Source organism: Balearica regulorum, chromosome 14 (genome assembly GCF_011004875.1).
Source record: "Balearica regulorum gibbericeps isolate bBalReg1 chromosome 14, bBalReg1.pri, whole genome shotgun sequence".
NCBI classification, from domain to species: domain Eukaryota; kingdom Metazoa; phylum Chordata; class Aves; order Gruiformes; family Gruidae; genus Balearica; species Balearica regulorum.
Window position 1 is genome coordinate 18,504,761 of NC_046197.1, and position 27,626 is coordinate 18,532,386.

The window sequence follows — 27,626 nt, forward strand, 5'->3', positions numbered from 1 at the left end:
TCCAAAGAGTAGCATCTTGATTCCAGGAACTGGCTAAACATTCACTGATTTTTACCAGTATCAATGTTTGATTTGGATTGCCTCCCTTAAATCTGCCTCTGAAATCACATCAAACCCAGCCCCTCTTGTTACACCATTCTTAATACCAGACCAGCTAGCTTGTGCTTGTTAATGTTGACTCTCTTTTAAACACATGCAGATTACATTGTCCCCTTTTGGTGTTACATAAAATCCACAGGTGTATAGTAAAAAAAAGGTTTGCTGTAGGGTGGCATGTGAAATATACTGGCATGAAGAAACACCCTTTTTTAACTGGGTTGGTCATATGATTGGTATTTGGCAGAGACTCATAGCATGACACAGTGAAATCTTTTCACACTGAAGCTTCTCATATAGTAAACATTCCCAAGCACTAGACTGTATAGTTTTATTTCACCAAAGTAAAATCCCATTATATTAAATTATAATGTGGAAACATTCTCTAGATTAATGTAATGGATGCAGCTCTTTAAGTTCTCACCATTTGTTCCACCCTTTAATTACAAAAACAAAAAAGTACAATTCACAATCCCATCATAAAAAAAAAGGGACTAAAACTGATTTGGATGCAGAGGTATGTATTACGCTCAGGCTGCCAGCATCTGTTACATACACGGTTTCACTTGACAGTAAGCTGTACTTTGCTGGTAGCACCCCTACTTTAAAAATACGTATTGGTAGTTTCAAGTGGAGAAATGGTTAGTTGCACCCTCACCTAGAAATCTTATTGTCCAGTGCTGTGGTTCTGACTTCATCTTAGATACAGCTGCTTTTCAGGATAAGTGAAATTACCTTTGTGCCAGCAAGCCACTGAACACTGTCAAATCGTTTGGGGCAAAAGAGAATACGGAAATGCGGTAAGTGAAAAGCCACATTATAGATACACTTTGTCAGTGATTTTTAGAGAGGCTATCCTGTCTAAAAGGAATAATTAATTTTTTTAAAAAATTTGTTCTGGATGATGTTTAGAATTCATTTATATTTAAAACAGAGGAACAAAATGCAAGTATTTGCATCCAGTGACACTGCCCAAAACCTTTTTCATTCACAGATATATTAGTTTGCTTGCCTAATAATTATGACTTTTCTGTTAAAGATACCTTACACTTTGAAGAAAGTGTATTTCAGTTTAAAAAATCTGCTCACATAACTAGCAAAATTAATAGCAGCTGTAACACTTCACAGAAGGGCAAGTCAGAGTTGAAATGACCCTGAAAATCTTTAAACAGATACAAAAGACATCTCCTGTCTCCTGATCTGTTCACCAGTCCATGGTGCCTCCTGCTATACTGGTTTCATAGTACAGAGCAAGAGTTATTTTCTTGAACACAGAAGTGTATTAAATAGTCACATAAAACCAGAAGAACTTGTTTTGGAAGAAGTCAGCCCTATCTCAAGGCTACTGTAATGTACACACCTTTATTGTGAAAATTCTTTCACTTGGTATATTATCTACACATGAGTAATTCTTGATAGATTTTGGTGCATTTGCCTGACTGTCTCCAGTTGGACACTGTCAAAAAATCAGAGCAGTAGCAGCTGTACCAATAAAGTTTTTTTGACTACTAGAAGAATGAATATGGATGATTTTCCACTCTAATAGATACCGTTTTTAAGGGAAGCATAACTGTAATCAGGACTGTATGAAAAGGTGCATTGAGGGACTTGATTTAGAAACAGCTGCAACACAAAGATGGCAGGTTTAACACTTACACTGTTGAGACAAATTTGTATTATAGCTTTGGTGCCCTGGAGGGTGCTGTTTCTGAAACAAACATTCTTCTGAGAAAGCTCAACCAGGTTTTTGTAAGATTGTTTTGAGAGCAAAACGTGAATCAAAATTAAACTTGCTGTGCAGTGTCCCAGAGCATTGGGCCAGTGATCCCGTGACAGAGAGCCGGCAAGCTTCTCCCTCTCGTTCTGCCCGACTGAGATCAGCCGCTGTTGTAATAGACCCTGCATCACCTCTCCGCTCAGTCAGTCCTGTAATAAATATACATTTGTTACGGAACTGAAAAATTCAAATTGCTCAAGTTAATGACAGTTTTCTGAAACCAGTTCTTCTCTCTGATAATACACCCGGTATCATTATTTAATTATGGAGCAACTATTCATCCAATGAAAACAACAGTCATAATTTCATTGATCTTTTCAGTTTGTAATCTGAGGAGGAAAATCACACTGGTGAAATATACAAATTAACATCATGCTTGTGCTAGATATGTACTCCTGAGAGTACATCTCTGTGTACCACGGTGGCAGGCAAGGTTAGTACTAGCTCCTGTCTTTGAACACACAGAGACTGACAGCTTTCGGATGCACTTACTGCCTGAGTGAAATTCAGCTTGTTATTCAGCCAACACAGCTCAAGTTCAGCGTACACTTGGGCAGCTCAGCATGAGCCCAGCTTTTAAGCCTGCAAACTTTTAGGATTTGTTGGCCTGGGGTTCCAACAGCTCTGTGTGTGTAGCATCTGTATGACAGATGTACAGTACAATATAGCGGACATGGGTACTCTGGGGCTAACGTAAGGAGGGTGTTACTTTGCCAGTGACACATGCAGTGGTTATCACTAATGCTATATACATCAAAGAGGAAGTTAGACACTCTATCAGCAAGATCCCAGTTCCAGCTGATATCCCAAGGGTTTTGGCATTACCATCTACCAGGGTGATTAATGGGTCACCAATAGGAGATGAAAAAATAACATTTATTATTCAAATAGAACAAATCACGATTTGTTGTTACTGTGATCACCAGGAGAGTTGGAGAGTTTGTTACAGCTGAAGGGAGATATCTAACGTTCTCAGGGTTGACACTGCCTCTTCCCCATCATTTTTCCTCCTTCACAAGTCACATGAGTTTGATGGATACGATGAGGAAAGGTGACCCAGCTCAGGGCTGGATGGGTAAATAGTCTCAGCTACTAAAAATGGAGACAGTACTCTGCCTAAGAACACACTACTTACCAAGTGTAGCTCCATCCACCTGGGGATATCCTCTTTCCAAGTAATTTACCATTGTTATTTCATTTTGTATGTTTATATATTTACTATTATTACACTCACAAATATTCAACTGTCATTGAGTTGGCATGACTAGTAGTCTCTGCTTGAGCAATATAGGATTACCAAGGATGCTTATGCTCGGGACTGAAGCGTGCTGACAACACATGACTTTATAATGCCAAACCTGAGTCAGTCCATGCATTTTTATTTTCATTAATATCTTTATTTTCAAACTGGCTCTCAAACTTTCCTTAAAAGAGAAGGGACTGTTTTATCTAGGCTCTGTATAATCCAGCTACAGTAGCGCAAATAATTTCAGGTTGCTACAGCATGTTCTTCCACTCCACCCTTAAAATAAGGCTTTTGGTGAGAACACTGTTATGTAAGGCTGCAAACGAGATTTGGAACAATAATAATTATCCAACTTGCCACCTATTTTTAATACCTAAGATGGAAGGTACTGAAATTCTGAATGATAATATTCTAAGAGCAAAGCACAGCAGTGAATCCACCTATTTCAATGGAATCTGATTCAGTATTAGGTTAAAAATAAGGTCAGGATATTATTTGTAACTAGCTATTACTAATAATACACTTGTTAACCACAGTGTAGCGAAATCATGATCTAAGAATAAGCGTGCCTGTGCAGTGACTACATCATGGTTCTCCTTTGTCCTTTAGCACATACACAAATAGATTTCAAAAGAAAGTTTCCCTCCCCAGTTTCTCTATTCAGAGGAAGCATTTAAGCAGCAGCCAGGACACAGCACTGCTTGGAACTGAGCTTGAGTGCTGATGCCAAGCTGGATGGCATGGCAGCAGCTTAGCCAAGGCATCTTCAGCAGGCTGTACCTATCCTGTCACATAAGACATCTAAGACATCTCCAGACAACATGGATATGATATTAACATGCTTCCAGAAGTCATGGGTACCCCCCAACTGGGTTCATGTTTCCTTCACTACAAGATACTGGCAGTGCTGTGAGGGAATCATACATTTACCTGGCAGGAAAGCGAGGGAGGAATACCTCACATTTTCTTACTGCAATCCTTTTTTTGCAGTCTTTCTACAGCTTAACTCTCTAATTGCTTGGCCCAGATGAAGGTCATTATGACAGTAACTGTGATGTAGTATTACCTGAAGAGTAAGTATCTGGAAAAAAAATACAATAGCTATAATATGCAGAGAATGTCTTTCATTCACTCAAATAAATAGGCTACAGAATGGCTACATCAGTTAGGTGCTGCCTGGCTTAAGTGTAACAGGATCTCCAGGACAAGACAAGAAAAAGGCACAGAATAAAGGCAAGAGTCCTACTTATTGGTTGAAATGCACTGTGTACTACTTTGCAAGGGCACAGTTAAAGAGCAGAAATGTTATGACAAGCGAGGGCAAAACATCTCTGAGAGCTCAGGCTTAATATCCTTAAGTCTGCAGGTACAGCACTTGGTCCTTCTGGATTTACAGGCAGTTAATAGGATTGCAGTCTTGTTCCAAAGAAAACGATCCTCATTACAGCCCTGAAGCCTCCTCAGCTACATTAGCCAGCTGCCTTCTTTTGGATTAGTTACTGCATTTTGCTGTAAGTCTATGCACCAAGATGAGGAGAGAAAATATATTCTGCAGAGGTTTTAGCCATAATTCAGCCATCACATTGTGTTTGAGATTTCACAGAAGTGAGCAGTGCAGCCCCTCGCTAAGATGTTGCGACTTGAAAAAAACCCCACCTCTTACAAGTCCTACATTTTTCAGATTCCTAAAGCCAACCATCTGAAAGCCAGAAACAGTGGTTTCTCCATACTGTGCTAGCACAAAAAGCAAAGACAGATATCTATCCCATGCCTAACGCAGGAAACATTATGCAGGAATTGTCTGTACGGGGCATGTGGGATGTGCCAAGTTTGTGTCACTTATTAAAAAATAAAAACCACCTTGGATTATATTATCTCCATGACAACTGCTTGTATGTATTAATAATTTGTTGTGTGTTTAAGTGTAGCTTATGGAAAAGACTGAGCAATAGGAGAGCTTTTCCAAAAAAAGTATTGTAACACGAGCTATGCTGATGGAGCACCACACCAAGGATCAGAAGAGTAAAGCCTCCTAGCGCAAGCTTAGCAGGACATTTAAACAAATAATATAAACATCTGTGCAAAAGAAGGAATTTAAGCACGTGCCTAAGTATCTATTGACTGTGGTCTCTACTCTCTTGACTCTAAATGCTTCTGTCATGTTTGGCAAGTTAGTTAACTTTATCTATTTCCTGAACAGGGCTGAAATCATGTATTTGTCCATCTGGCCACAACAGTGATATTATTTGTCCTGGCAGTGGTAGTACTTGCTGAGCACTCTGAAGATTAAAACCGTTAGATGATAGGTAGCATATTCAGAGCCAAGGAGGAACGTGGCCGTGTGCTCAGGGGCGCAGTGATGTACCTACTTCACTGGTGCGCCTGTCCAGCCAGCCAGGAGACAGCACGAGCCGAGAGCAACGTTCAGTGCCATGCTCATAGGGACAGAGTAGGACGCAAAATATTTGCAAAATATTAAAAACCTGACATTCGTGAATGAGTACTCTTATCCTAGCTTTTTAGAGATTCTTGACTATGGAAAATCTGTATCCATAGTGATTTGAAAATGTGATTTTCACAGTTACTTTGTAACTTCTTCTTTCGATAAGACTGTACACTTCCTGCTTTCTCTACCACACCAGAGCTAACTATGAACCAGCAAATTTCAAGTACTATGTGTTGTGGTATAGAGGGTTATTAATAATGAGATTCCACCCTTTACATAACCCATTTAATTGAACTTTTGAAGTGAATAGGCCTCTGTTGATAGCACATGACAAAATCAGTGACATCAGTAATACTGCTATCTGGACTCTGGAATGAGTCAAATATATGGAAATAATATTTGTTCATGCTGACGTAACACAAATATCTGACATAAATAGCTTCGCTTCTAGCTCCCATATTTTGCAATTGTTCTGCTAAAGATCACAAGATTTATCAGACTTAATGGGACTATTAAGACACAAAACATACAATACTGTCTCAGTAAGAGGCCAGTATCTGAATATGCAAGAGATTACATGATGTATACTTCTGACTTCATTCGATCAGGAAAAGTCCCCTTCCCAAAGAGGCGGTTGACTTCTACACTGAAGTGCCAGAGTCTATACTCTTTGCTTACAAAAAAATTAAAAATGTAGTAATCAAAGAAGGCAGCCCTACAACAAAAGGTGGCAAATCATTATTACAATATTGCACAGCCTTTTAATTCTGGATTTAGTATCAAACCACCATAGCAACAGATGCTTCAGACACGCATTGACAGATAATTTAGAACCAGTAAAATATTCAGAGAGAGGTTAAGTGTGAAAATTAATTTACATGTTCGTTACTCTACAATGCTTAATCAACACTACATTCACAGTTGTACGATGCCGGGCAATATAAATATGCCTAGTTTAAACACCAACTAATGTCTCTCATACTACAATGGAAATGTTGGCGTGACTGCAGTAACTGATAAGATTATTGCAATTGCTAACGCACACGTCAATGAGTTTGAGATTCAATTCAGACTGTTACAGAATTATCTGGCACTACAGGTAGCTTTGCAAAAAAAAGCTGCATAACCTACCAACTCAATGTGTGTAAAGGTGAGTACAGTTGGCTTGAATAGTTAACCTTTCTAAGGAATGCCATACATACGAAACACTTGTTGCTGACTCAAGCGCTAGGATCGCGTACAGCGGTACAGACTACCCTCCACTCGTCACGCAGCCACACCCAGTCGATCCCCTTAGTTACACACCACACACACAAAAGCCTGGCATATATTCACATACTAAATATGAAGTATTATTACTGCCATCTCACACCTCACAGTTTAATCTTACTGTATATCTGAAGTACTGACAAACCCCCAACTTATGCAACACAGCAGGTATTCTTTCATTATTTCGTTCTCCTTTGAAGGCTCAGATAACTAAGAAAGAAGAGAAAAGCAACCGTGCTTCTCTAAACTATCGATTATGACTCTCAAGTAGGAGGGAGGGAAGAACGTGATCCAATTTCTGATCTGCATATAGATTATTCAAAACAATATGAGGATAAAATACAGAGCTAATGCTTGGGATGGAGATGAAAACCAAAACTTTCCTGTTCTCTGTAAGCATCCAGGTAACTAGATCCTGAACGTCCTGTGCCGAGTCCTGAATTCTCTCCTTGTCAATGGCACAGCTTCAGCTGCAAGCAGGGAGTGCTGAATCACCTACCCCTTCCAAAGCAGCGTTTGTCCTGGTGCTTGAGAGCTATGACTGAGTCTTTTCAAACAAAAAGGGTTCTTAGGCAACGCTTTAACACTATGCTCCTGTGAACCAACCGTGGGTTTGCTCTAAAGACAGCAGCGATCATTACTGCAATCTGTAAGGAGCCCTGTCTAATCCACACTAGCTGTGCTTCCCCACACCTACCAGATAAAACATCACAGGACTTTGCCTGTAGTTTCACAAGCAAATAAGCCAGGTTAATAGTTTCCTGCTGCTGTTTTTATTTCTCCTCACTCCCTTTTTCCTGTTCCAGAAATACAGCTGGCAGCGGGCAACGCAGTCGTGCCCCAGTTTGAACACCAGGATCAGCACCCAGCAAACCCTCTATCTCAGCTGGATCAACCGTCTGCCACAGAGCGCCCAGGAGTTACGGCCGATAACCCAAACCAAGGCTGGTTCAGCTCAGCTGAAGGCTGGACCAGACCCTCTCCACCGCTCCCTTCCCATGCCAGCCCAAACCACTTGCACACGCACATAAAGAAGTGGACAACGGTACAGATGCAGCAAAGAACGATTTCTCAAGTGGAGCAGGTTTTTTTGAACCCTCATTTTTGCTGCAAACACAGGGGGGAATAATGTTGATAGGGGATTACCACCAATGCCACCTTCCTGTCAGCTTAAAGCAACCAAGAGCAGAGACCACCTTGTTCTGAATCAGTCTGACAAGGTGGTGAAGCACTCGTTTCTCTTGAGACTGAGGGACAGTGTGGCAAAATTGTAGGTTCAGATTTTTCTGAATGTTGTGGAAAAGTAAAAGATAACAGTAATTAGTTATTTTTTTGTAGACAGAAGCATAATTAACTGTAAGACTGACACTATGAGGAGTTCAAAGAAGTAACCTACTTGAGTTTCACTAAGAATTTCACTGTCTGTATGGAAAATACAGAGCTCAATGTGGTCTTAAAGGATATGACTATGCCACAAGGTCAGAAGTTATTAAAAAAAATAACCTTTAGCTTGGCAGATTAGCAAAAGATGATGTTATTGCTTCATGTTCTTTGCATTTATTTGTTCAAGATTATTTGGGGAGCATTAAGAAAGATGTGCTACAAAGTAAGTTCTTGAAAACTGTAACTTTTCAATGAATAACACACTTCCTTCTACAACTTTAAGTACAAAACTAAGAACATCTGAAGACAGAAACCTATGTAAAAAGGGCAAAGACATTCTGGAAGAAAAACAAAACACCTGAGTTAGGTCATTCAAACAAACCGATGTCTACTAGGTTCAGTATGACAGCAAGAAACTGAGACTGACCTATGAAAGCAAACATTCTTTTCCCCTTGCTCACTATGTAATTGTTAACTTGCTTCAATACTAGGCAAAGAATTTAACAATTTAGACTCTGAACTGGGACAGTTCAGTTTAGAACCCTCACTGAGACAATTAACACCTATTAAGTATCAAATCAACAATGACTTTTCCTAATGTCAACAGGATACATTTTGTCCAAGTTTTGACCCATTTAAGTGAAAACATTTTTGTTTATTCATCATGTCTTTTGGAAGTTATTTAAGGGAAATCTTGCATTGACTAATACCTCTATAATTTAAGATTCAAAGTGCAGTAAAATACATAGTCCACTACAGAACACAGATCAGTGTTTCTTTCATTCCTTTTTATTGCATATTTGTCTCTATCCCACTGACATCTTTTCCTTTAAGTAGAAAGCCAATGTCCAAGTACACCAAGGTAGCTGAGGTCCACCACTAGCTTCCTGTATTTTGCTGAAAGCTTATAGAGGACCTTACTCGTTCACTCTTAAAAAGTCTTAATATACCCAAATCTCCCAACAACTCTTTCAATGTAAATTGCTTTGAAGAAACACAACACAGCCTTCTTAATCCAAGTACTACACGGTGGTACAACCGAGATAATATTTAACACTCACGCTTAAGCTGAAAAGATTTATCTGTAAGTACCTAACACCAGCAAGCGCCCTTGTTCCCAAAGGGACACAGCAATCGCGCTCAGGACTACGGGGAGCAGCACAAACACTGCGAGGCTGAAGCGATTGCAAAGACCCCCCCCACCTCAACACCCCAGCAGACCCTTAGCAGGCCGGACGCCCTGTCGAGTCCCTGCCCCCTGAGGTGCCGGCGCTCAGCACACCGGGGACAGTCTGCCTGGCTCTCCCAAGCAGAGGGGGCAGGCGGCGTCGTGCCAGGCCGGCCACAGCGGCCCCCTCACAGCAGGACCCTTCGCTCTCGCCTCAGGGCTGCGGGCGGATGGGGCTGCGCCCCCCCCCCCCCCAAGCGGGACCTCACTGAGAAGGGCGCCAGCCCTCAGCAGCACCACTGGTCTCACGCACCACAGGCCCAGCCGAGGCGGACGGGGCCGGCTGTGCACACACACCCCCGGGGCGCCTCACGCACCAGGCGGGAAAGACCCTTCACGGCAACCCCGCCCCACGCACGCGCCAGCAGCCCCTCGCCCGCCCCCCGCCGCTTTGTGCCGCGCGGCGCTGCGCAGGCGCATCTCGGCGCCATCCCGCCGCCGACCGTCGTCCTGCCGGTCGGGCTGGTCCTCCCCGGGCCGGGCCAGTGCGCACGCGCGGTCCCGCCCAGCGAGTGCGCACGCGCGGTTGCCTCCCATGGCGTCTCCCTCCCCCTCCCCGTAGTGGAAGCCGAGGCGGTGACGTCAGGAGCGGCGGCCATTACACGGTCTGGTGCGAGGGAGCGGGCGGCAGAGCTGCAGCATCGGAGAGCGCCGCGCCGGCCGCTCGACTCGCAGCGTTCCGGGCCGCTTTTGTACCCGCCCGTCTGTTCTGCCGCGTCGCGGCCGCCGCCGTTGGGAGCGGGGATCGCAGGGGCCTCCGGGGTGGTGCGGCAGCAGCCGGTGAGGAGGGGGAGAGCGGGATGGAGGAGAAGGTCTTCACCAAGGAGCTCGACCAGTGGGTGGAGCAGCTCAACGAGTGCAAGCAGCTCTCTGAGGGGCAGGTGAAGAGCCTCTGCGAGAAGGTGAGGGGCGGCGAGCGGGCGGCGGCGGGGTCGCTCCCCGCTGGCGGGTGAGGGGCGGTGGGCAGGCGGCAAAGGGCGGCAGGGGCCGGGGCGCCGCGGGAAGGCGGCGTCCGGTGGGGGAGCCCGCGGGGTCGGGGCGGCCGGTCGGCGGGAAGGCGAGCGGCCGGGGAGCCGGGGAAAGGTGCTGCCGGGCGGGGGTGGCGCCTCTCCGCCGGGTAGGCGGGGGGTCTGCGGGCGGGACGCGGGAAGAGGCGTCGGGGCGAGCGGGCCGGCGGACCGGGGCTTCTCGGGCGGCTCCGCGGGGCTGGCTGGCGCTCGACCCGGTGGCGGGGGTAGCGGGCCGGGGAGCCGGGCGAGCCGCAGCCCCTCCGCGGGCGGATCCGCGCCCCCTCTCGCTGCGCTGGGAGCCGGGCTCCGCCTCCCGCCTTTTCATCGCCTCCTAAAATGGCGCCGCTGCCGGGATTCTCGGGAGAGACCCCCGAGCGCGGCCGCCATCCCGAGGAGGAGGGAGGCCCGGCCCGGCGGCGCTGCCCCGGTACTTCCTCGCTGCCCTTCCCTTTCCTCGGGCCGTGCTCGGCGCGGCCGCCCCCGGACGGCCTCGGCTGGGCGTGGGGGGGGAGCCGTGCCCGCGGTCGGGTCGCGGCTGCCGGTCTGACCGGCCGTCCTGTGTACGGAGGGTCGCGCGTAAATCGACGCGTCATGCTCTCATGATACAGTTAAAATTTTAAAGCAACCCCAAAAGTGTAAGTTATTACAATGAAAATAAAAGCTTATGGTAATCAGTTGAAAATTACACGGAGTAAAGAGCTGCTGCTTGAATATAACAGCTTTGATGTTAATTTTTAAGGATATAAATAAGCACAGACGCATTTATAACTAATTGAAGAGTAGATTAGCTTTGGGACTTTGGTTTCGCTGAACAGGATTCTGGGTTTCATGAAATTCACAGAATAGGCAGTTGGGATCCCATACGGCCATTCATTTTTACAGTGATGGACTGAAAATGTTGCGACTTAAGAGTACTGTGTTGATTGAGGCATGGTTTAAAAAGGTCTTAAAATCAGCCCGGGATAGATTGCCTTTTGGAAATTCAAAGAAGAAATTGTTCTAGTAGCATACAACTACATTTGCCAATTGGATTCTAATTCTGGATGTAACTTAATAGCTGAGTTGGTTTTTTTCAGTTACTGAAGGTTTTATGTATTCCTACATTTCTAGACTGAAGGAAGTAATATTTGTGGGCTGTTTGGGAGCTAGAAATGAAGGAATATGGGAAGTTACTGATGTACTGGATTCTAAAGAAGCCTGTGTACCTGCCACGAGAAGTAATTAGAATATTTTAAATTTGGCTTCATGCCTTCAAATGCTACAGCATGCTGTTTTGGAAGCAAATTGTTTCCAGAGGATTGTCTATGAACTTATTAAAGAACTTGGAGTGGTTTTGGCTAGACAGGTTCTTGCTCGAGTCCAAATTTTGGTTGACTAGTATTCTAGCAACTCGAAATTGTTATCACTTGATGCAGTTTGTGTATTTTAAATTGTGTTGCAAGCAAGCGGCAATGTCACTGCCTGACTATTTTTCATGTGTCTCTCTAATGACAGCAGTCCAGCTTCTTCCTTGTATTACTTGGTTGGAGAGGCGAGTATTCCCCTTGCCATCATTTATTTATTAACTGATGCTGGTACAGGGTCCTGAATACCGCAAGAGCGAGTGTGTTTTGTACGGTATGGTAACTTGCAGGAGCAGGAGGAATATACAAAAAAACTTTTGATCTGCTGGCTGTTTTCGATAGGTGAGGAGTAGACATACCACGAGAAATTCCTTACAGAAGATACTGTAGTCCCAGTCATCGCTGTTGCGCAAGGCAACATTTTCATTTTTTCCCAGTGAAGAATGGAAATGATCTGTATTTCTGTATAAATGCATAATGCTCGTCACCAAAATAATGATGGTTACAAGGAAAGGTTTCAGAAAGTTGTGTGTCTAACTGCTGTACTTTGAGACAAGAGACCAGAAGAATGCGTGAGAGAAGTCTACCTGAAAAATATAATTTATCAGTAACCTTTTTGCCTCAAGTTGGGTGGGTATGAGCCAGCTTCAGAGCAAAGGTAGTATTTCTCCACGTAGCATGATACACTGTGCTTGCGCTGAAATTCCATGTCTCTGGCTGGTTTGCGGTCAGCACTTTGCAGCGTACAGCCACATGGCTGTTTATGTTAAGGAAAGATGATTTGCTGCTGATAACTACAGGTGGATTTACTGGGACTTCCTGCTAAGAGTAGTTAAGTTTCTACATGGCTGGTGATGCAAGGGATTGGAAGTAGGCCCTTGAAGTCCCGAGTTTTCCATCGCGTCCTCTCTGCCCCCTCGAGTGGGAAGCTGTGTTGGTGAAAGCAGGGTGGTGGTTGAATTCCGTGCCCTCCTGCTGAGGGACAGCATTCACTTTAACGTGCTTGCATGCGTCCAGCACTGACTCTCAGAAACTTTGTTGTGTTGTGCTTCGTGTTTTGATTGTCTTTCGTTTTGTGGATGTAATACACCCAAAGGTTATGGTTTTCCATTAATAGCTTAATGTGTTAAGGACAGTGTCAAATATAGCTACTGTCCAAAGGACAGGTAAGGACCCTGTGAGGTATAAACTGTCGTTCTTCACCATGTTGAATTGTAGCTAGGGTTAGTTAAAATAAATGAAAAAATCTTTGCGACGGCTTTTCCCCCGTAACGTTATTTGATTGGATGATCTTCCTGACTGGTATTTCTTGATCTACTGGGACTTCATGTGTGCAGACCGGTGCCTGTCTAAGAAGAATAAGCCTAAGGGCTCTCTTGTATTTCAGTATTGATATCTAAAGAACATAAAGCTATTTACAAACATGATAATGAAGCGTGGCCGTTCATGCATCCCAGTTACTTTCTTAGAGCATCTTACATCGTGCCTGGTTACCTGGGAGATGGTGGTAACTGGGCAGGGATGTCTTCTAAATCTGGGAATAGTTTGTAACCATGAATAATACATAATACTTTCACAGATGATTTGAAAAAATATGCACCTCTGAGTGGCAGTGAAGTTATTCGAGGTTTAATATGTGCTGTTTATTTTATATTGCATCAGTGCGTGACCAATTGTGCGTGTTATGCGTCAGGATTTGGTAAGTGTAAGTTCTGAAGAAGCGGTCAAAACTGTAGAGTTCCTGTTAGGTATCAGCAGTGTATATCCTGTTAACGCCGCATTGTTTATTGACACGTGTCCATGGACAGAGGAGAGAGGAAGCCCTTTATTGCCAGGTGAGGGTTTTTCCACTGGCTATTTTGAATGAAAGGATACTGTTTTGGTGTACTGTTCTTTTCATACTTTGTGAGGGTAGAGGGGAACGGTCTTGCCTCTTCGCTGTTCTGTATAAGTGCTTTTTATCACAGGAGGTGGGGGTGTGGCACATTGCTCAGAAAAGTGGGATGACAGTCTAAAAATGCCCAGAGGATGAGTTGAATTTATGGATAGAGTCTCTCCGTTGGTTATTTCAGAAGGTATCTAGTGCTGGTGGAGGCAGAGGTATCGGAGTCTGTCCCCTGGAAACACTAGTCTGTCATTAAGTGGGTTTGAACATGACATCCAGTTTTTAGAAAGAAGACAGTTTGGTCATACATGCTGTGTAGAATATTCAGGTTTCTCTATTCAGGTTTCTCTTCCTGTGTATTTGAATTACTAGTGAAATATGTCTGAATAGACAGTGCTGCTGTCCAGAATTTTTTAAACTAAGTGAAAGGCTGGTACTGGTAAAGGTGTTCAAGAAACCTTGATTTGAGCCCTGTCTCCTGCAGCTTTTGATCTGTAAGGATGATCTTGGTTACATTTGCTTTTTGATTTGTCACCATTGCTAATTTTTCATAGTATAAATATGTTTCTGGGCCATACTGTTCTCTGGTATGTACCTTGTTAATGGTGTATCTTTCTAATTTTTTTTCCTGTTGCAGAACTTCCACCTTTGTTTAACACCAGATCTTCCAAGTTAGGTTTTCTGAGACTGATTGCAGATGAGAACTAACTAAACATCCATGTACCCACTGCAGGAGCTGCTTGAACTGGTTCAGCTTATGTTCAGTGCCTTAGTTCTGGGAGGGCGGTATGTTACTGGTGAAGCTTTCTTTTGGGTCAAAAAAACCCCACCAACCCTGCAATCAAAGTTCACTTCCCCTATTGCATAGGAGTGGCAAGTTCTGTGAATCTCACTCCTGTGTTTTAGGCTGTTACTGCCCTGAGATGTCTGCCCTGCTTCTTTTTCAGAGAAAGGCACGTGTTCCCTTCTGCCTTGTCTGCTGTTGGGGACTTAACTTTCTTAGCTGATTATTTTTGGCCAGAAGTGAATGTTTTAAACTGTCCCCAGCCTCACTTGCAAGGGCTTTTCCATCAGTTAGCTTTTGCATTCCCATATCTTTACATGTAACCATCATATAGAACTGATCTTCAAACTAGGGTGATTGTAAAAATTAATGTTCCTGAAAAACCTACCCCAGCAGAATTCCCAGCTAGTGAGAGTTTCCGTGCAGTGGGTGGTGTATCGGACGAGTTCTGTGTCCCTCCACCGCTTCCCCTGCCAGAAGAAGAACGTGGGTCTGGAAGGCACGGCGTTGCAGTTCCTCCTTGCTACTGCATTGGCTTCTGGATTCACTAACGGAGAAACCCTTGAAGTACGGCCAGTGGTGTGAGGGCTCTCTTTAGTTGTTCAGGGGCTGCAGGAGACCAGGAGATGGTTTAGGGCTCCTTTGCTGCTGCTTTGTTGAACATACCCAGGGATCAAGTCACTGATGGGTGCACATAGTTATACCTTCTGTCTCTGAAGAGCTACAGGTGTATTGTGAAAAGCTTTTCGTGATGTTTTAATGACTGTGTTTCAGATTATTCTGGAACACTTCCACAAAAAAGATCCTTTCGCTCCCAGTGTTCTGTGGGTTGTTTTTTTTTTTTTTTAACGGTTGGTAATATAAAATGGAAATTGTCTCTTTACACAAAAGGCATTTGAAGTGTCAACCTTGCCAGCCTTCTCACCTAGTCCTGATTATACTTATAACACTTTGATGTGCGTATGAGAATTTAGTCTTGTATGTGCCAATTCTTGTAGCATCAGCAGCTGATTTTTTTTTCAATTCTAGGAAATTCTGTAAAATCGAGTTGTGCTGGTGTGGGGTATTTTTGTTTGGTTTTTGTTTTTAATTACAACATTAGTTGTGATCAAATGGGAGTGAAAGATATTTTTGTGTTGTTTTAGAAGTTATTTTGGGCATGGCTTAAGGTAACAGAAGTAAGTACTCATAAGTCAAAGCAAGTTCCTACATGAGTTCTACCGATTTAAGGCCTGGGACATGGATGAGGCTGTAGATTGATGTCCTCTTCCAAATCTACCTGTGGTGGGGCTGTTGCCTCCTCGGATCTGACGGCAGTGCTGCTCTGTGATTGCTCCTTGGCCATTTTCATTTAGTCGTCTGGGTTGCCTTAATAAGTGGTGTAATAACCTAAGCTGGCTGGCTGTGTCTGGCGTGAGTTAAGGAGGCCTTGTACAAAAGGCTGTGCAAAGGGAGTCAAAGGAGCAGTGATTGAATTCCCGTCCTTGCTTAGGGACCCTTAAACACTACACCTGTATTCAGTAACACAGTTGTTGCCTTCTGCTCCTTTTCTTTAGGCAGTATGTTAGACAGGAAAAACAGTTTCATTTCTGGCTAAAGAATAAATACTGGAGCTCAACTGCTCAGCAGTCAGGTCTCCAGTATTTTTGTTGGGTATATCAAAAATCCCTTCCAATATAGGTGTTTGCCAGTTGGTTTTGAAGTACATTTCTTGAGTTTGACACGTATGCCTACCCCAGCCTCCGATCAGTAACCTGACTGTACCTTTAACATCACCATCACCGTGCCTGCCTGTGATTGCAGTTGTTTGAGCAAAAGAGTTGAAAACCTTTTGAGTTTATCCGCAAGTCCAGCCTCATGTATGAGGCACAATTAGTTTGGGAATAGCTTTAGCCTATTTCTTTTTTTTAACAACTTGATAGAGAATTCATTCAGCTTGTTCCTACAGATGAGATGGAAGACCGTCTCTGTGTAAGTGGTCAGCTTCATGCATTACTAGTGTTGCTGTATTTCTTGGAACTCCCACGTAGAGAGGAAGGCATCTGGATTTCCTGAGCTATTTGGCCTCCTATATTTTTTTTAAAAAGATTTTTCTAGACTTTGTTTTTCTTTGAATTAAAAGTTAAAGACACTAAGATCTTTTGTATGAAGCAAAATAATGACATTGAGTTCTTTGAGAAGAGCCCTTTCCTATCCTCGTTTTCCATCTGATCTTGTCAACTACTGATACTTAAATAGCGGTTCCCCTTCTCCCAAATCTACCTCTGAGAGAAAGAACACTTTTCAGTTATGCTGAGTATGTAAGACTGCTAATGATTTTTCCAAATTGAAGTTGAGGGGACTATCAGGGCTGCAAGTGGTGTCAGTCATTGCTTTGCAATAGAAGGGAATAGAGGGTTATTTGGCAAAAGTTTACTGCCTGTATGCTTTCTTGTAGAGCTTCTAGAATGTGCAGGAGGAAAAGGAAGGTGGTCATCTCATTTAATCTTATACACAGTGCTGGCATTGGGATTGATTTTTTGGTTGGCTAACATCTTGTGTTTAACTGGACTCTCCTCTAACCAAACAGGAATTGGTAAAAGAGTAAGGGAGCAGTTGTTGCTGAGTTGTGAAGGGTCCTTTGCTGTGTGTTGTCAGATACAACACTGATTGGATTTTAGGCTTTTTTGGTTAGTTAATTGCCTGTTCTTGTTCATTGACAAAATAGTCGTCGATACATAGCTACTATACTTTTCATTTTGTATAGTCTGAATTAAAATAAAACTTTTGAGTTCATTTGTTTGTTCTATTTGCCCTATCCTAAGAAAATTAAGGGCTACAAATATGTAGTGACCACATTGTGACACAGGCGTTCTCAGGAGCTGCACTGTGACTCTTTGACCAGGCATGCCTTGTTTTCCTTCGCCGAGTTCTAAACCTTCAGTATTGCTGGTAGTGAAAGAGTTCAGAAACGGAGGTATAGGTGCTAGTCACAAAAACAAAGAGAAAGCAGACCTATTATATTCTGTTTCAGTCCTGGGAAAAGAGTATTTTGCTGCTGTGGCTTCTGTGCGGATGGAAATCCTTTTTTTACTTACTTTGAGATACTAAATAGTTAAATATCAATGGGGAGCTTTGTATTTTAATTTTATTCCTGCTTATACATTCACATTGCACTCCTTAGTGGATTTCGAAGTTCAGCATAAATCAGTTTCCCATTTGTGTCATATGTAACCTGATTGCTCTTGTACCTTCTTCATGGAAGGGTGATACTGGAGGCCTCATTTCTGTAGTTTTCTTTAAAATGTCAGATGATGAGTGAAAATACCTTTTTCTCTAAAAATGGTGAGCCCATGTCTCTGTCCTCTGCAAGTGAGGGGTGGGGGGAAACCCTTGAAGGAAATGAATGCATTCACTCTGCAGAAGACTTGCTGACTGTAATGGATGACTTTGCTTGGAACTGGAATCTCTTCCAGGCCATGATGTTTGGCCAGCTGAAACCAGTATTCATCCCAATTAGCCGATCATTGTACCTTTAGTCACATCCTGTGCATCTTGATGACAGGAAATTATGGGTGTGGTTGAAGTCTTCGATCTCGTCAAAATATCTTTATGGTAACTACAAATACCTATTTTTTTCTCTTGGTTACAGTGTATGCTTCTCAACATAGATTTTACTAGTCAGCATGGTGGGTTGCAGGTGTGAATTCTGGTCTGCCAAGAATGATACATAACCATCTGCAACCATGGCTTTGGAGCTGTGTTGTCTAATTAAAAGAATGGTTATATTTCCTTACTGAGCTAGTGGTAGTCTTTTGGATAAGTGCTTTATAGCACTGCTTTGCTGCTGTGCAGCAGTTGCATTATTTTACAATTCTACAAAGACACAGTAATGTTTACTGGGGTTTTTTTGTTTTTTTAATGCACCCCAGTGTTTTTCAGGGTGAATATTTGGTGTGAGTTGTCAGAGCTCCTGCTAGAATGTGTGGGTCTCAGAAGGGGTAGGAGTGATTGAGAAATAACTCATATGTTCTGGAAACATAAAGGAATTTGGGTACAGGTGAATTCAGAGGATTTTTCAGAAATGGGCCACTTGAATTCTGTGAGGCGAGGTTGGTGATATACTCTGCTCATGAGGGAAACTCATTTGTAAGCAGTGTAGAGTTGAGAGAGGGGATGGATTATAGCCTTATGGCACTTGACTCTGAGCCTTAATCATTGGCATATAGCATAAAAATATAGGCAGAGGGAAATAGGAGATACCTCTGCATACATACAACCCCTACACCTCATTAAATAAAATCGTGAAGTTCTGGAAGTCATATGGTAGTAGCTTTAATGGTCATATGTTTTTTTTAAATTCTTATCCCTGACTGTTCATTATAAAAAGCAGAGTTGAGACTTGGATCTTGCATTGTCTTAAAAACAATGAAGCTAATCTTTGTATTTTAAGAACAATGTTTTGCATAAAAGATGTGCTTTGTAAACAAAGGCAACAAAACAGTGCTTTACTGTTCATCTGGCCATTTAGAAGATGTGCAGCAGTCTGGGAATGTTTTAATTCTTAAATACGGGGTTGTATTTGTGTGCAGTGCTACTTGCTTTACAATAAAGCAAAAATTTGTTGTTTTCTTGTGTGTTTCAGCAAATATTTGTTTTATTCTTGTTGTTTTGGGATTGTATACGGTGTCTCTTTCCAGCAAAACAGCTGAGTAAGCCAGTATTTCAGATATGAAGTAGGAATGAATTCTGGTCACTATGACTAAGCTGAAGTGTATTTGATATGTGCTTATTGTTTGAACTTTGAGATTGCTCTAAGCAAAAGATGTGACTTTCCACCTCAGCAGTTGTTGTTTATGACGGCATTTTACTTAGTTCTTCTTACACAGCTGTGTCTTATAGCTACATGGGGTTTTTTGCATTAGACTTCATTGGTGCTTGCCTGTAAAATTAGTATTTATCAGTCTGAAATAATTAGTTCTTTTCAGTTTTAGTCTGTATCTGTTTGCACTTGGTTTTGAAAGCTGAGAGGGTGTAGTACTGAAAAAAATAATTAAGCTGATTTGGAGGTAGGGTCTTACAATTGTAAGGTGGCATGCTGTTGACATCAAGTTTTTGCTTAAGTTTATTTATCTCTCTTAAATTGTAGAATACTACCAAAAGTTAAACTTTCTGTGGTGTGAGGTCCTTATGAGGATTGAAGACATACAGAAGTTCAGGGCTCTCTTAATATTAAGAATTGTTAAGAACTGAAAAAAGACTGAGAACTAAAAGCACTGCTCAAGAAAAATCTGTTTTAGAATTGCATAACTGTTTATCCTAGTGATAAAACCTGGACGTTTCAAAATGTTGGTGTCAAAATACCGCAAAGGTATTGCACGGTTATCCTTCTTGGCAATGGGTCACTGGGTTTTTTGAGGTAGAAGGAGTCGGGTCTGTGTCTCTTTCTAGTTCCCCTTGGTTTGACCAAGGAGTTCTCTGTCTTGTGTTGAAGGCAGCTGAAATGCTCTGCTGCTTCATCCTTGTGAGGAAGCATAGGAGACCTGCTGGTGGGATGGATGGGGATGGTCAGGGACGGACTGGCGTGACATGGCTGAGCAAGTAGTGTCATCGTGGATCTGGGGGAAGGATGGGTAAAGAGGGAGTGGAGCCAGGTGAGGTTGCACAGGGCGATGTGTGGCCCAGTACAAAGTCAGAGACAGACACTTCAGTAATATTAGTGTTAGCTTATCTTTGTGAAACCTGAATCGTGAAATTGTAATATTACATGTACTGTTGTCTTAACAACTTGTGTTTTTATTGTGTTACAGTATAGTAAAACAATTTTGGCTTTACCCTTTTATAGGAGTTAATTTAATGTGGAAATTTGGGGTGTGGTTGATGGACCACTTGGTGGTGGCTTGTTTTCAGGGTGTTGGTTTTTTTCCACTTCAGCTCTGATGAAGCTCTTTCGTGGTGGCAAGTATACTACTTAAGCACTTCAGTATATGCCACTGTTAATGCTATGGGATGTGATAAGACTGTAAATGGACTAAGCAGTTCGTGAGGCAGTATTTAATGAAACTTATTTCAGAATGTGGAAATATTGAAATCCCTGCACCAGCATTCCTTCATTGCAGGGTTTCAATAGAGATTGCTGTTTTCGAGTTGACCTAGAACAGTCTTTTTCCATCAGAGTAGCTGTCGACTTATCTACATGTTTGGTCATATGCATATCTGAGTGATTTACTATTTCAAAAACTGAGGCAGCAACAACTCCATTGCTGAGAATTATGCCATTTTAATCTCGGTCAGCATAAATGTTGGGTATCTTTGATGAAAAATGAATGTTGCATTCTTTGTGTAATGCTTCCAGTGTGTTAAGAAAATAAGGCAGTAGCAACCATTCTAAACTAAAGAATAGGGTTTTTATATTGAAACACTCTAAGTATCTGCAACGTTCTCTGTCAGAAGGAGAATTAAGATGGCTAAGGTTGTTAAAACCCCTTCAAAACATCCGGTGAGTGTCACTGCATTAAAATGGACTTAAGTCACGCTATCTTAAAATAAATCTACACTTTTAGCATCTACCACAAGCCAGCAATGACCTATCTTTAGTACTCGGCACGGCATGAGTGGAAACTGTCATATGAGATTGACTTTTGATGTAAATATGTCTGCAGAGTGGTTTAACTGTGTTCCTTGTGCTGTAACATCTAAGGCGCTGTGTTGCGCAGGCTGCTTAACCAGGGTTGCATTTTTGCATTTCTTTCCAGCGTTGAATGAAACGTTGGACTTTGTGAATCTGCATCACGAAGCTGTGTGCTGCTGGCGCTTTTCTTGTTTGAAGTGGTGACCACGGTGGTTAGCCTGGACAACGTGGAGGACAGTGAGACCACTTTTGGGGCAGGATGTCAGTCACTGTCCAGCTCATGGATTCATAAGTAGGGTGGAAACTTGGACACAGCAGCATGGTTCTTAGTAGCTTGACTCACATCAATATCCAGTATTTAATTACTGTTTAGATTTTAACTTCAAATGTTTCTTTCCTAACCTTTTAAAATCTAATGCTCTTCAGATCATGATGCATTTTTTTCCTAGTGTCTCAAAATAGTTCTTTGCTTAGCAGAACCCCTCCAAGAATGAGCATGCTGCTTTAGTTGTCAGGTTACGTTTGAGAAAGTTAAGAAAAGTGACCCTAAAACGAATGCGGTGTTGCTCTTCCACCTGTGTCTCATACTGGTGTATGCTTCAGGGTATTTTGGATTCAGCGTGGCCTGTGCATCGGTGGTATTTGGTGCTGTTTCTGCAAGTCTTGTAGGCACCTTTGGTTATAAAATAGAATACAGTTTTTAGATAGTCTCTTGTCATTCTGGTAATGAGGTAAAAAAACCCTGGATCCTTTTGGAATAGGAACATTGGCGGTTGAAAGGCATGGAAATCTTTGTAGAAGTTAACTGGTAAACTTGTTACTATTTATATTTCTAATACCCTCCTGGTTTAGAAAATTACTGTGGCATGTGTTTGGTGACTCTTCTGAGAACAAACTAACAACTGGCAATGTGATGGTATGATTAAGGAATTCTTGCATTATTTCAAAATCACCTTTCTGATGCTGTATTTTACCTTGTGCTTCTTCATATGAATTGCCTTTGTCTGCAACTTTTATGTACGCAATTTTGTGGAAGAAATGAGGATGACAAAGATGTTACCCTACTTAGGTTTATAAAGTCACAACTCGGTGTTACTCGTGTGTGCTTAAACACAAAACTTTTTCAGAAAGCTTGTGCAGGTGATCCACCTGCTCTGCCATTGCTGATACCACTGGATGGTAGTTACGTTCTTGCTTCTGCTTCATGTAGGACCCTGCCCTTGCATACAAAGCTGTGTGTATAGATGGGTGGCAAACAGTCTTCTGAAGGAAGACGATGGAAGTTGTAGAACTCCCTGGGAGCTCTTGCTAGCTGATACGGCTGTGCTCACCTCCCCGAGGGAGAGTCTCAGTTTTGACCGTGTCTGAGTTCAGGCTTTTGGAGGGTTGGAGAGGACATTGGCATGATTTTTAGATTTAGGTTTTTTAAATACTTCCAAACTTGTTCAGTTCCAGCAGTGATGATCATTGTTTTCTGCTTCATGGAACCGTTTTTGTAGGAAGTCTGAAGTTTGTTTTATGCTGGACATTAATCCTGAAATACCCTCCTCAAGGAGGGGAAGAAAACACCAAACCAAATCTCTGTTACTAACACAGGGTGTATAATGAAAAATCTTACTTTAAGTAAAGAGAAACTCTTACCTCAGGTGCTTCACGCAAGGAAGGGACAAGCATTCATAAAGAGAGCAGTTAGTAGAGAGCTGGAAGTGGTAGAGCGTACTTTGAATAAAATGACTGTTTGTAGACAAATTGACAATTTATGTGTGTTTTTGTTTTATAGGCTAAAGAAATTTTGACAAAAGAATCTAATGTACAGGAAGTACGATGTCCGGTCACAGTCTGTGGAGATGTCCATGGACAATTTCACGACCTCATGGAACTTTTCAGAATTGGAGGCAAATCACCAGACACGAACTATTTGTTTATGGGGGACTATGTTGACAGAGGCTATTACTCAGTGGAAACAGTCACATTGCTTGTAGCTCTTAAGGTAACTTTTCTCAGCTGTACAATTCTCTGTAAAAATTTATAAGTACTGTGCTAACTACGCTTTATTATGATTTGTACTACATCAGTATTATAGGCACAAAACCTGAAATGTTGCCTATCTTAGTTTTCTAAGATACTTCTGAAAAAAAAATTAATGTTCAGGTGCAAGCCTGAACTCTTTTAAAATGAGTGCTGTGTTTATTTTTTACTTGCCTAAATGGCAATCTTTAAGAATTTGCTTGAAGAGATCGGCTTAATGCAGAGGTGTAGTGAAATCCTCTAGTAACAGTGAGTAAAATTTGTGATTAACCTCAAAAGTACTAGCAGCTGAAGATTTGAATGAATTTTCCCTTCTTTTCTCAAAGGTTATAATTGAATCTTCATCTTAAAAAGGGTTTGGGTTTTTTTGCTTTATTGACATATGATCGGGGGTGAGGGGTGGAAATTCTGTTTTTTGGGCGGAAGACACATGTATTTTGATGCCTCTAAAATTTGTGTTTAGGTCCGTTACCGTGAACGTATCACAATTCTTCGAGGGAACCATGAAAGCAGGCAAATCACACAAGTATATGGTTTCTATGATGAATGTCTAAGAAAATATGGAAATGCAAATGTTTGGAAATACTTTACAGACCTTTTTGATTACCTGCCTCTAACTGCCTTGGTGGATGGCCAGGTAGGTTGATATTTGACAAAGCTCCATGTTACTAGTTGTAAAGGGAACTATTAACACTGTATTCTGTCAGTTTGAAAGGAATTTCTTGCAGATTTTCTCCTAAGCATTTATAGTAAAAAATTATAATTGCACTGATATAATGAATATAACTGAGATAATCTTCATATATCTCTTTCAGATTTTCTGTCTACATGGTGGCCTCTCTCCATCGATAGATACACTGGATCACATCAGAGCACTTGATCGCTTGCAGGAAGTTCCCCATGAGGTACTGAAAAATAATTTTCTAAATTCATGGGATTCATGAGTCAGCATCGGTTGGGTATTTGAGTACGGAGGCTGAAAATGGGATTCAAAACAACTTAGCAATATGAAAGTGCCTGTTCTAGTGTTTTGAAGGAAAAGTAAGGGGGCAGGTTCTTGCCTAAAGAAACAAACATATTCTAGTGTGCCTAGAGTCTCAACAGGTATGACTTAGGATATTGGAGGTGAGAACTACTTCTATGAAAATACTACCAAGAAGTTAACCTGGATGAAGAATTTCAAGTGTCAACTGTACCACCTGTTGTAGTTGATAGGCATTTTTCTTTTAAGTCTTAACGAGGTGCTGCAACAAGTTGTGCAGGGGTGGTGTGTGTGCAGGGTTTTTTTGGGTTTTGTTTGGTTCTGGGTTTTTTTCACTCTGTTTCTGAAACATCATCTACATCTCTTATAGGGCCCAATGTGTGACTTGCTATGGTCAGATCCAGATGATCGTGGTGGCTGGGGAATTTCTCCTCGAGGTGCAGGTTACACATTTGGACAGGATATTTCAGAAACCTTTAACCATGCTAATGGCCTTACGTTGGTTTCCAGAGCTCATCAGTTGGTAATGGAGGTAAGCAGGATAGCCTATGTGTTTAAACTTTTGATTGCGTAGTCTGTCCATTAATACTGTCCTCTGTGTCAGAGATGTGTGTGTGCTGCTGTGACAACTGGTGATCCAGCTGAGAGCCTTCCAGAAACTCTACTTTGTCAGTATTCATGTGCTACTAAAGGAGTTTCTCAATGTGACAGGGGAGTAACTTTATTTTGGCCTTCTTTCTGAAAATTTACAGTAACATCCCAAAACAGACTGTAGTAGTAGATGTATTGCATTTCTGTGTACGTAAAAAGGTTTATAAACGTAAATGCTGAGTCCCTTGATAAGAAAATGCACACAAATACGTGTGCCTTGAAAAAAGATGTATTTTTTCCTTTTTACCTTGGAAGTGTGGTTTTGTTCTTAGTCTCTAGTGGTTTTGGTGATCACAGCTGAAGATCCAGAATAGATTGTGTACTTCAGAATTGCTGTTTTAATTTTTTAATGCTAATGCAATGGAGAATTCTTGCTGATTTTTTTTTTAAACATATGTTTAGTTCATGCTTACTAGTAAGAAGCAACATATGAAGGCCAAAATTCCTTCTTATGCTTTTTCTGTCAAGAAGAGAAATAAAGATACAGTCTTAATCTTATTTAAAATGACACTACAAATGCCACTTAGGGGGTTGCGCATTAAAAATTCAGTTAGTAGCCATATGGTTATATGGGGTACAACAAATGAACTTGGCTGTCATAATTATTTTCTTTTCCTCTCCAGGGGTACAACTGGTGCCACGATCGGAATGTAGTAACAATTTTCAGTGCTCCAAACTATTGTTACCGTTGTGGCAACCAGGCTGCAATTATGGAACTTGATGATACTCTAAAATACTCCTTGTAAGTATGTTTAAAAATGAGATTTACGTTGCCTATGATTTTAAAGATAGTCGCTGTACCACTAGTTATAGTGTTAAGGTATTGTGTATGGTTTTTCCTGTTATGCTTTTGGGAGGTGAGGTGAATGTGGAATTGTTGGGTTAGTCACATCTAAAGTCTTAGAGTCAAATACCAGGAACAGTTGTGTTTGACATCTTGTATGTCAGGTTAAAGTGAGACTGCTCGGTTTTGTTTTGTAAAACTGGAGTTCAATGAAATACTGTAGAGGGATGTGATTTGAGAGTAGGAGTACTCTGTCACATCTGAGGTAATGCCCTCCTGTTGGTCAAGGGCAAGAGACTTTGGGAATCTTAGAATTCTTCAGATGTTAGGATGGTGGCTTCTTTAATGAGACTCATAATTAACTACCTCAACAGCAACTTTACTAGTAAACCAGGCAAAAACATTGTGTAATCTGCCCCCTTTGGCAGTTACTGGAGACATTAACTTTCTAAACATATACTAATGTTTGACCAATCTGTGAGTCTTAAAGCTAAGATTCACTTCTCTCCAGTCCTTAGTAGTAATCGTAAGAGGAGTTTAAACTGTGGGGATTATAGATACATATTAATAGAAGAAGTGGAAGAAGTTGAACGCTTGATCTAGAAGACTTTAATTGGTTGAAAAAAAACCTTGAAAATACCTGTTTTAAGACCACTGCTACTGCATTTCAGTTATAAACCATACCTTGGATGTAAACTGAACTCATGTGGTTTCATTAATATCTGTGCTTTTCAGTTTGCAGTTCGATCCAGCACCACGTAGAGGTGAACCGCATGTTACTCGTCGCACCCCAGACTACTTCCTGTAAAGAGATTTTAGACCTGTACAGTATTGCCATGAACCATATGTTGACCTAAAGAAAATGGGAAGAGCAACAGTAACTCCAAAGTGTCAGAAAATATTTAACATTCAAACTTGTTTTCACATGGACCAAAAGACGTGCCATATTCAAATACAAAGCCTCTTGTCGTCAACAACTGTGACCACTTTAGAATGAACCAGTTCATTGCATGCTGAAGCAACATTGTTGGTCAAGAAACCAGTTTCTGGCATAGCGCTATTTGTAGTTACTTTTGCTTTCTCTGAGAGACTGCAAATAATAAGATGTAGACATTAACACCTCGTGAATACATTTAACTTTCCATTTAGCTATAGCTTTATTCAGCATGACTGTAGATAAGGGTAGCAGCAAACAATCATTGAAGCTTAAAGAACATTTTTAAAATAAGTACCAAGGCCTCATATTTGTTCTGAAACTGTTTGTTTTATTTTCAGGGAATACTGTTTAATTTAATTGTATTGATTTTTTTTTTTGTCTGCACTCAGTTCCCTTTTCCACTCTTTGCCCTACCATGTTGTCCCTTGTAATTGTCCAAGGATAGTGAATTACTTTGAACAGAACTGTTTTTTTCTGTAAAACAATGTTACTGCAGGACAGAGCTGCAGTGTTTTTCATAATAAACTTGTGAACTAAGTATGGAAAAATGTCAAATCCTAATTGCATCTCAGGTCAACTGTGGTTTAATAAACTAACATGTAGCTGGATGGGTTTTATAAACTTGCATAGAAATTTCCACCTTAAATAACTAAAATGGAGGTGATTGGAGTGTGCTGGAAAACTCTGACCTTTTGAATTCTGTCCCAGGGAGGTGCCTGGTCACTGATGTCATGCAGCTGACAACAGAGCTCGCTTAGTACTGATGTGTTGCTCTTTCCTTCTCGGTGCTCTACTGAAATACTCAAAAATGGAAGAATATAGGATCACTGAATTGATTGAGCATGGCTTTTTTTTAAAGTGTAAATCTTAAGTCTGAGTTACTGACAATGTAGGTGCTAATACTTAAAATCGTTTTCTGAAAAACTGAGAATAAACCAGTTTTCAATTTATTAAAGGAAATAACTTGAAATTTAGTACTACGTGTATTGCCCAAGCTCCCACTCTGAAAAACAGCAGTATGTGTTTCGTGTTGACTTTTGTTAAAATCTTTCCTTTCTACTAATTTGTTTCCTAATTTGAATCCTGATTATTTGTTCAAAATAGAAATTCAAATTTTATGCCTTCCTAAGGCTTGTGCTTGAAACTTACTGGGCACATCTTAAAAAG

At 41.6% G+C, this 27,626-nt stretch overlaps 1 protein-coding gene across 1 annotated transcript; it reads left to right on the forward strand.

Annotated features, from left to right (window-relative positions):
- The first annotated feature begins 10,003 nt into the window (after positions 1-10,003).
- PPP2CA (protein phosphatase 2 catalytic subunit alpha) lies at positions 10,004-27,007 on the forward strand. The gene is made up of 7 exons (XM_075766228.1): positions 10,004-10,347; positions 22,858-23,067; positions 23,569-23,742; positions 23,921-24,010; positions 24,458-24,619; positions 25,362-25,480; positions 26,258-27,007. The coding sequence occupies exons 1-7, from the start codon at positions 10,246-10,248 to the stop codon at positions 26,328-26,330; spliced, it is 930 nt and encodes a 309-aa protein (XP_075622343.1). The 5' UTR covers positions 10,004-10,245; the 3' UTR covers positions 26,331-27,007.
- Positions 27,008-27,626: the final 619 nt, after the last annotated feature.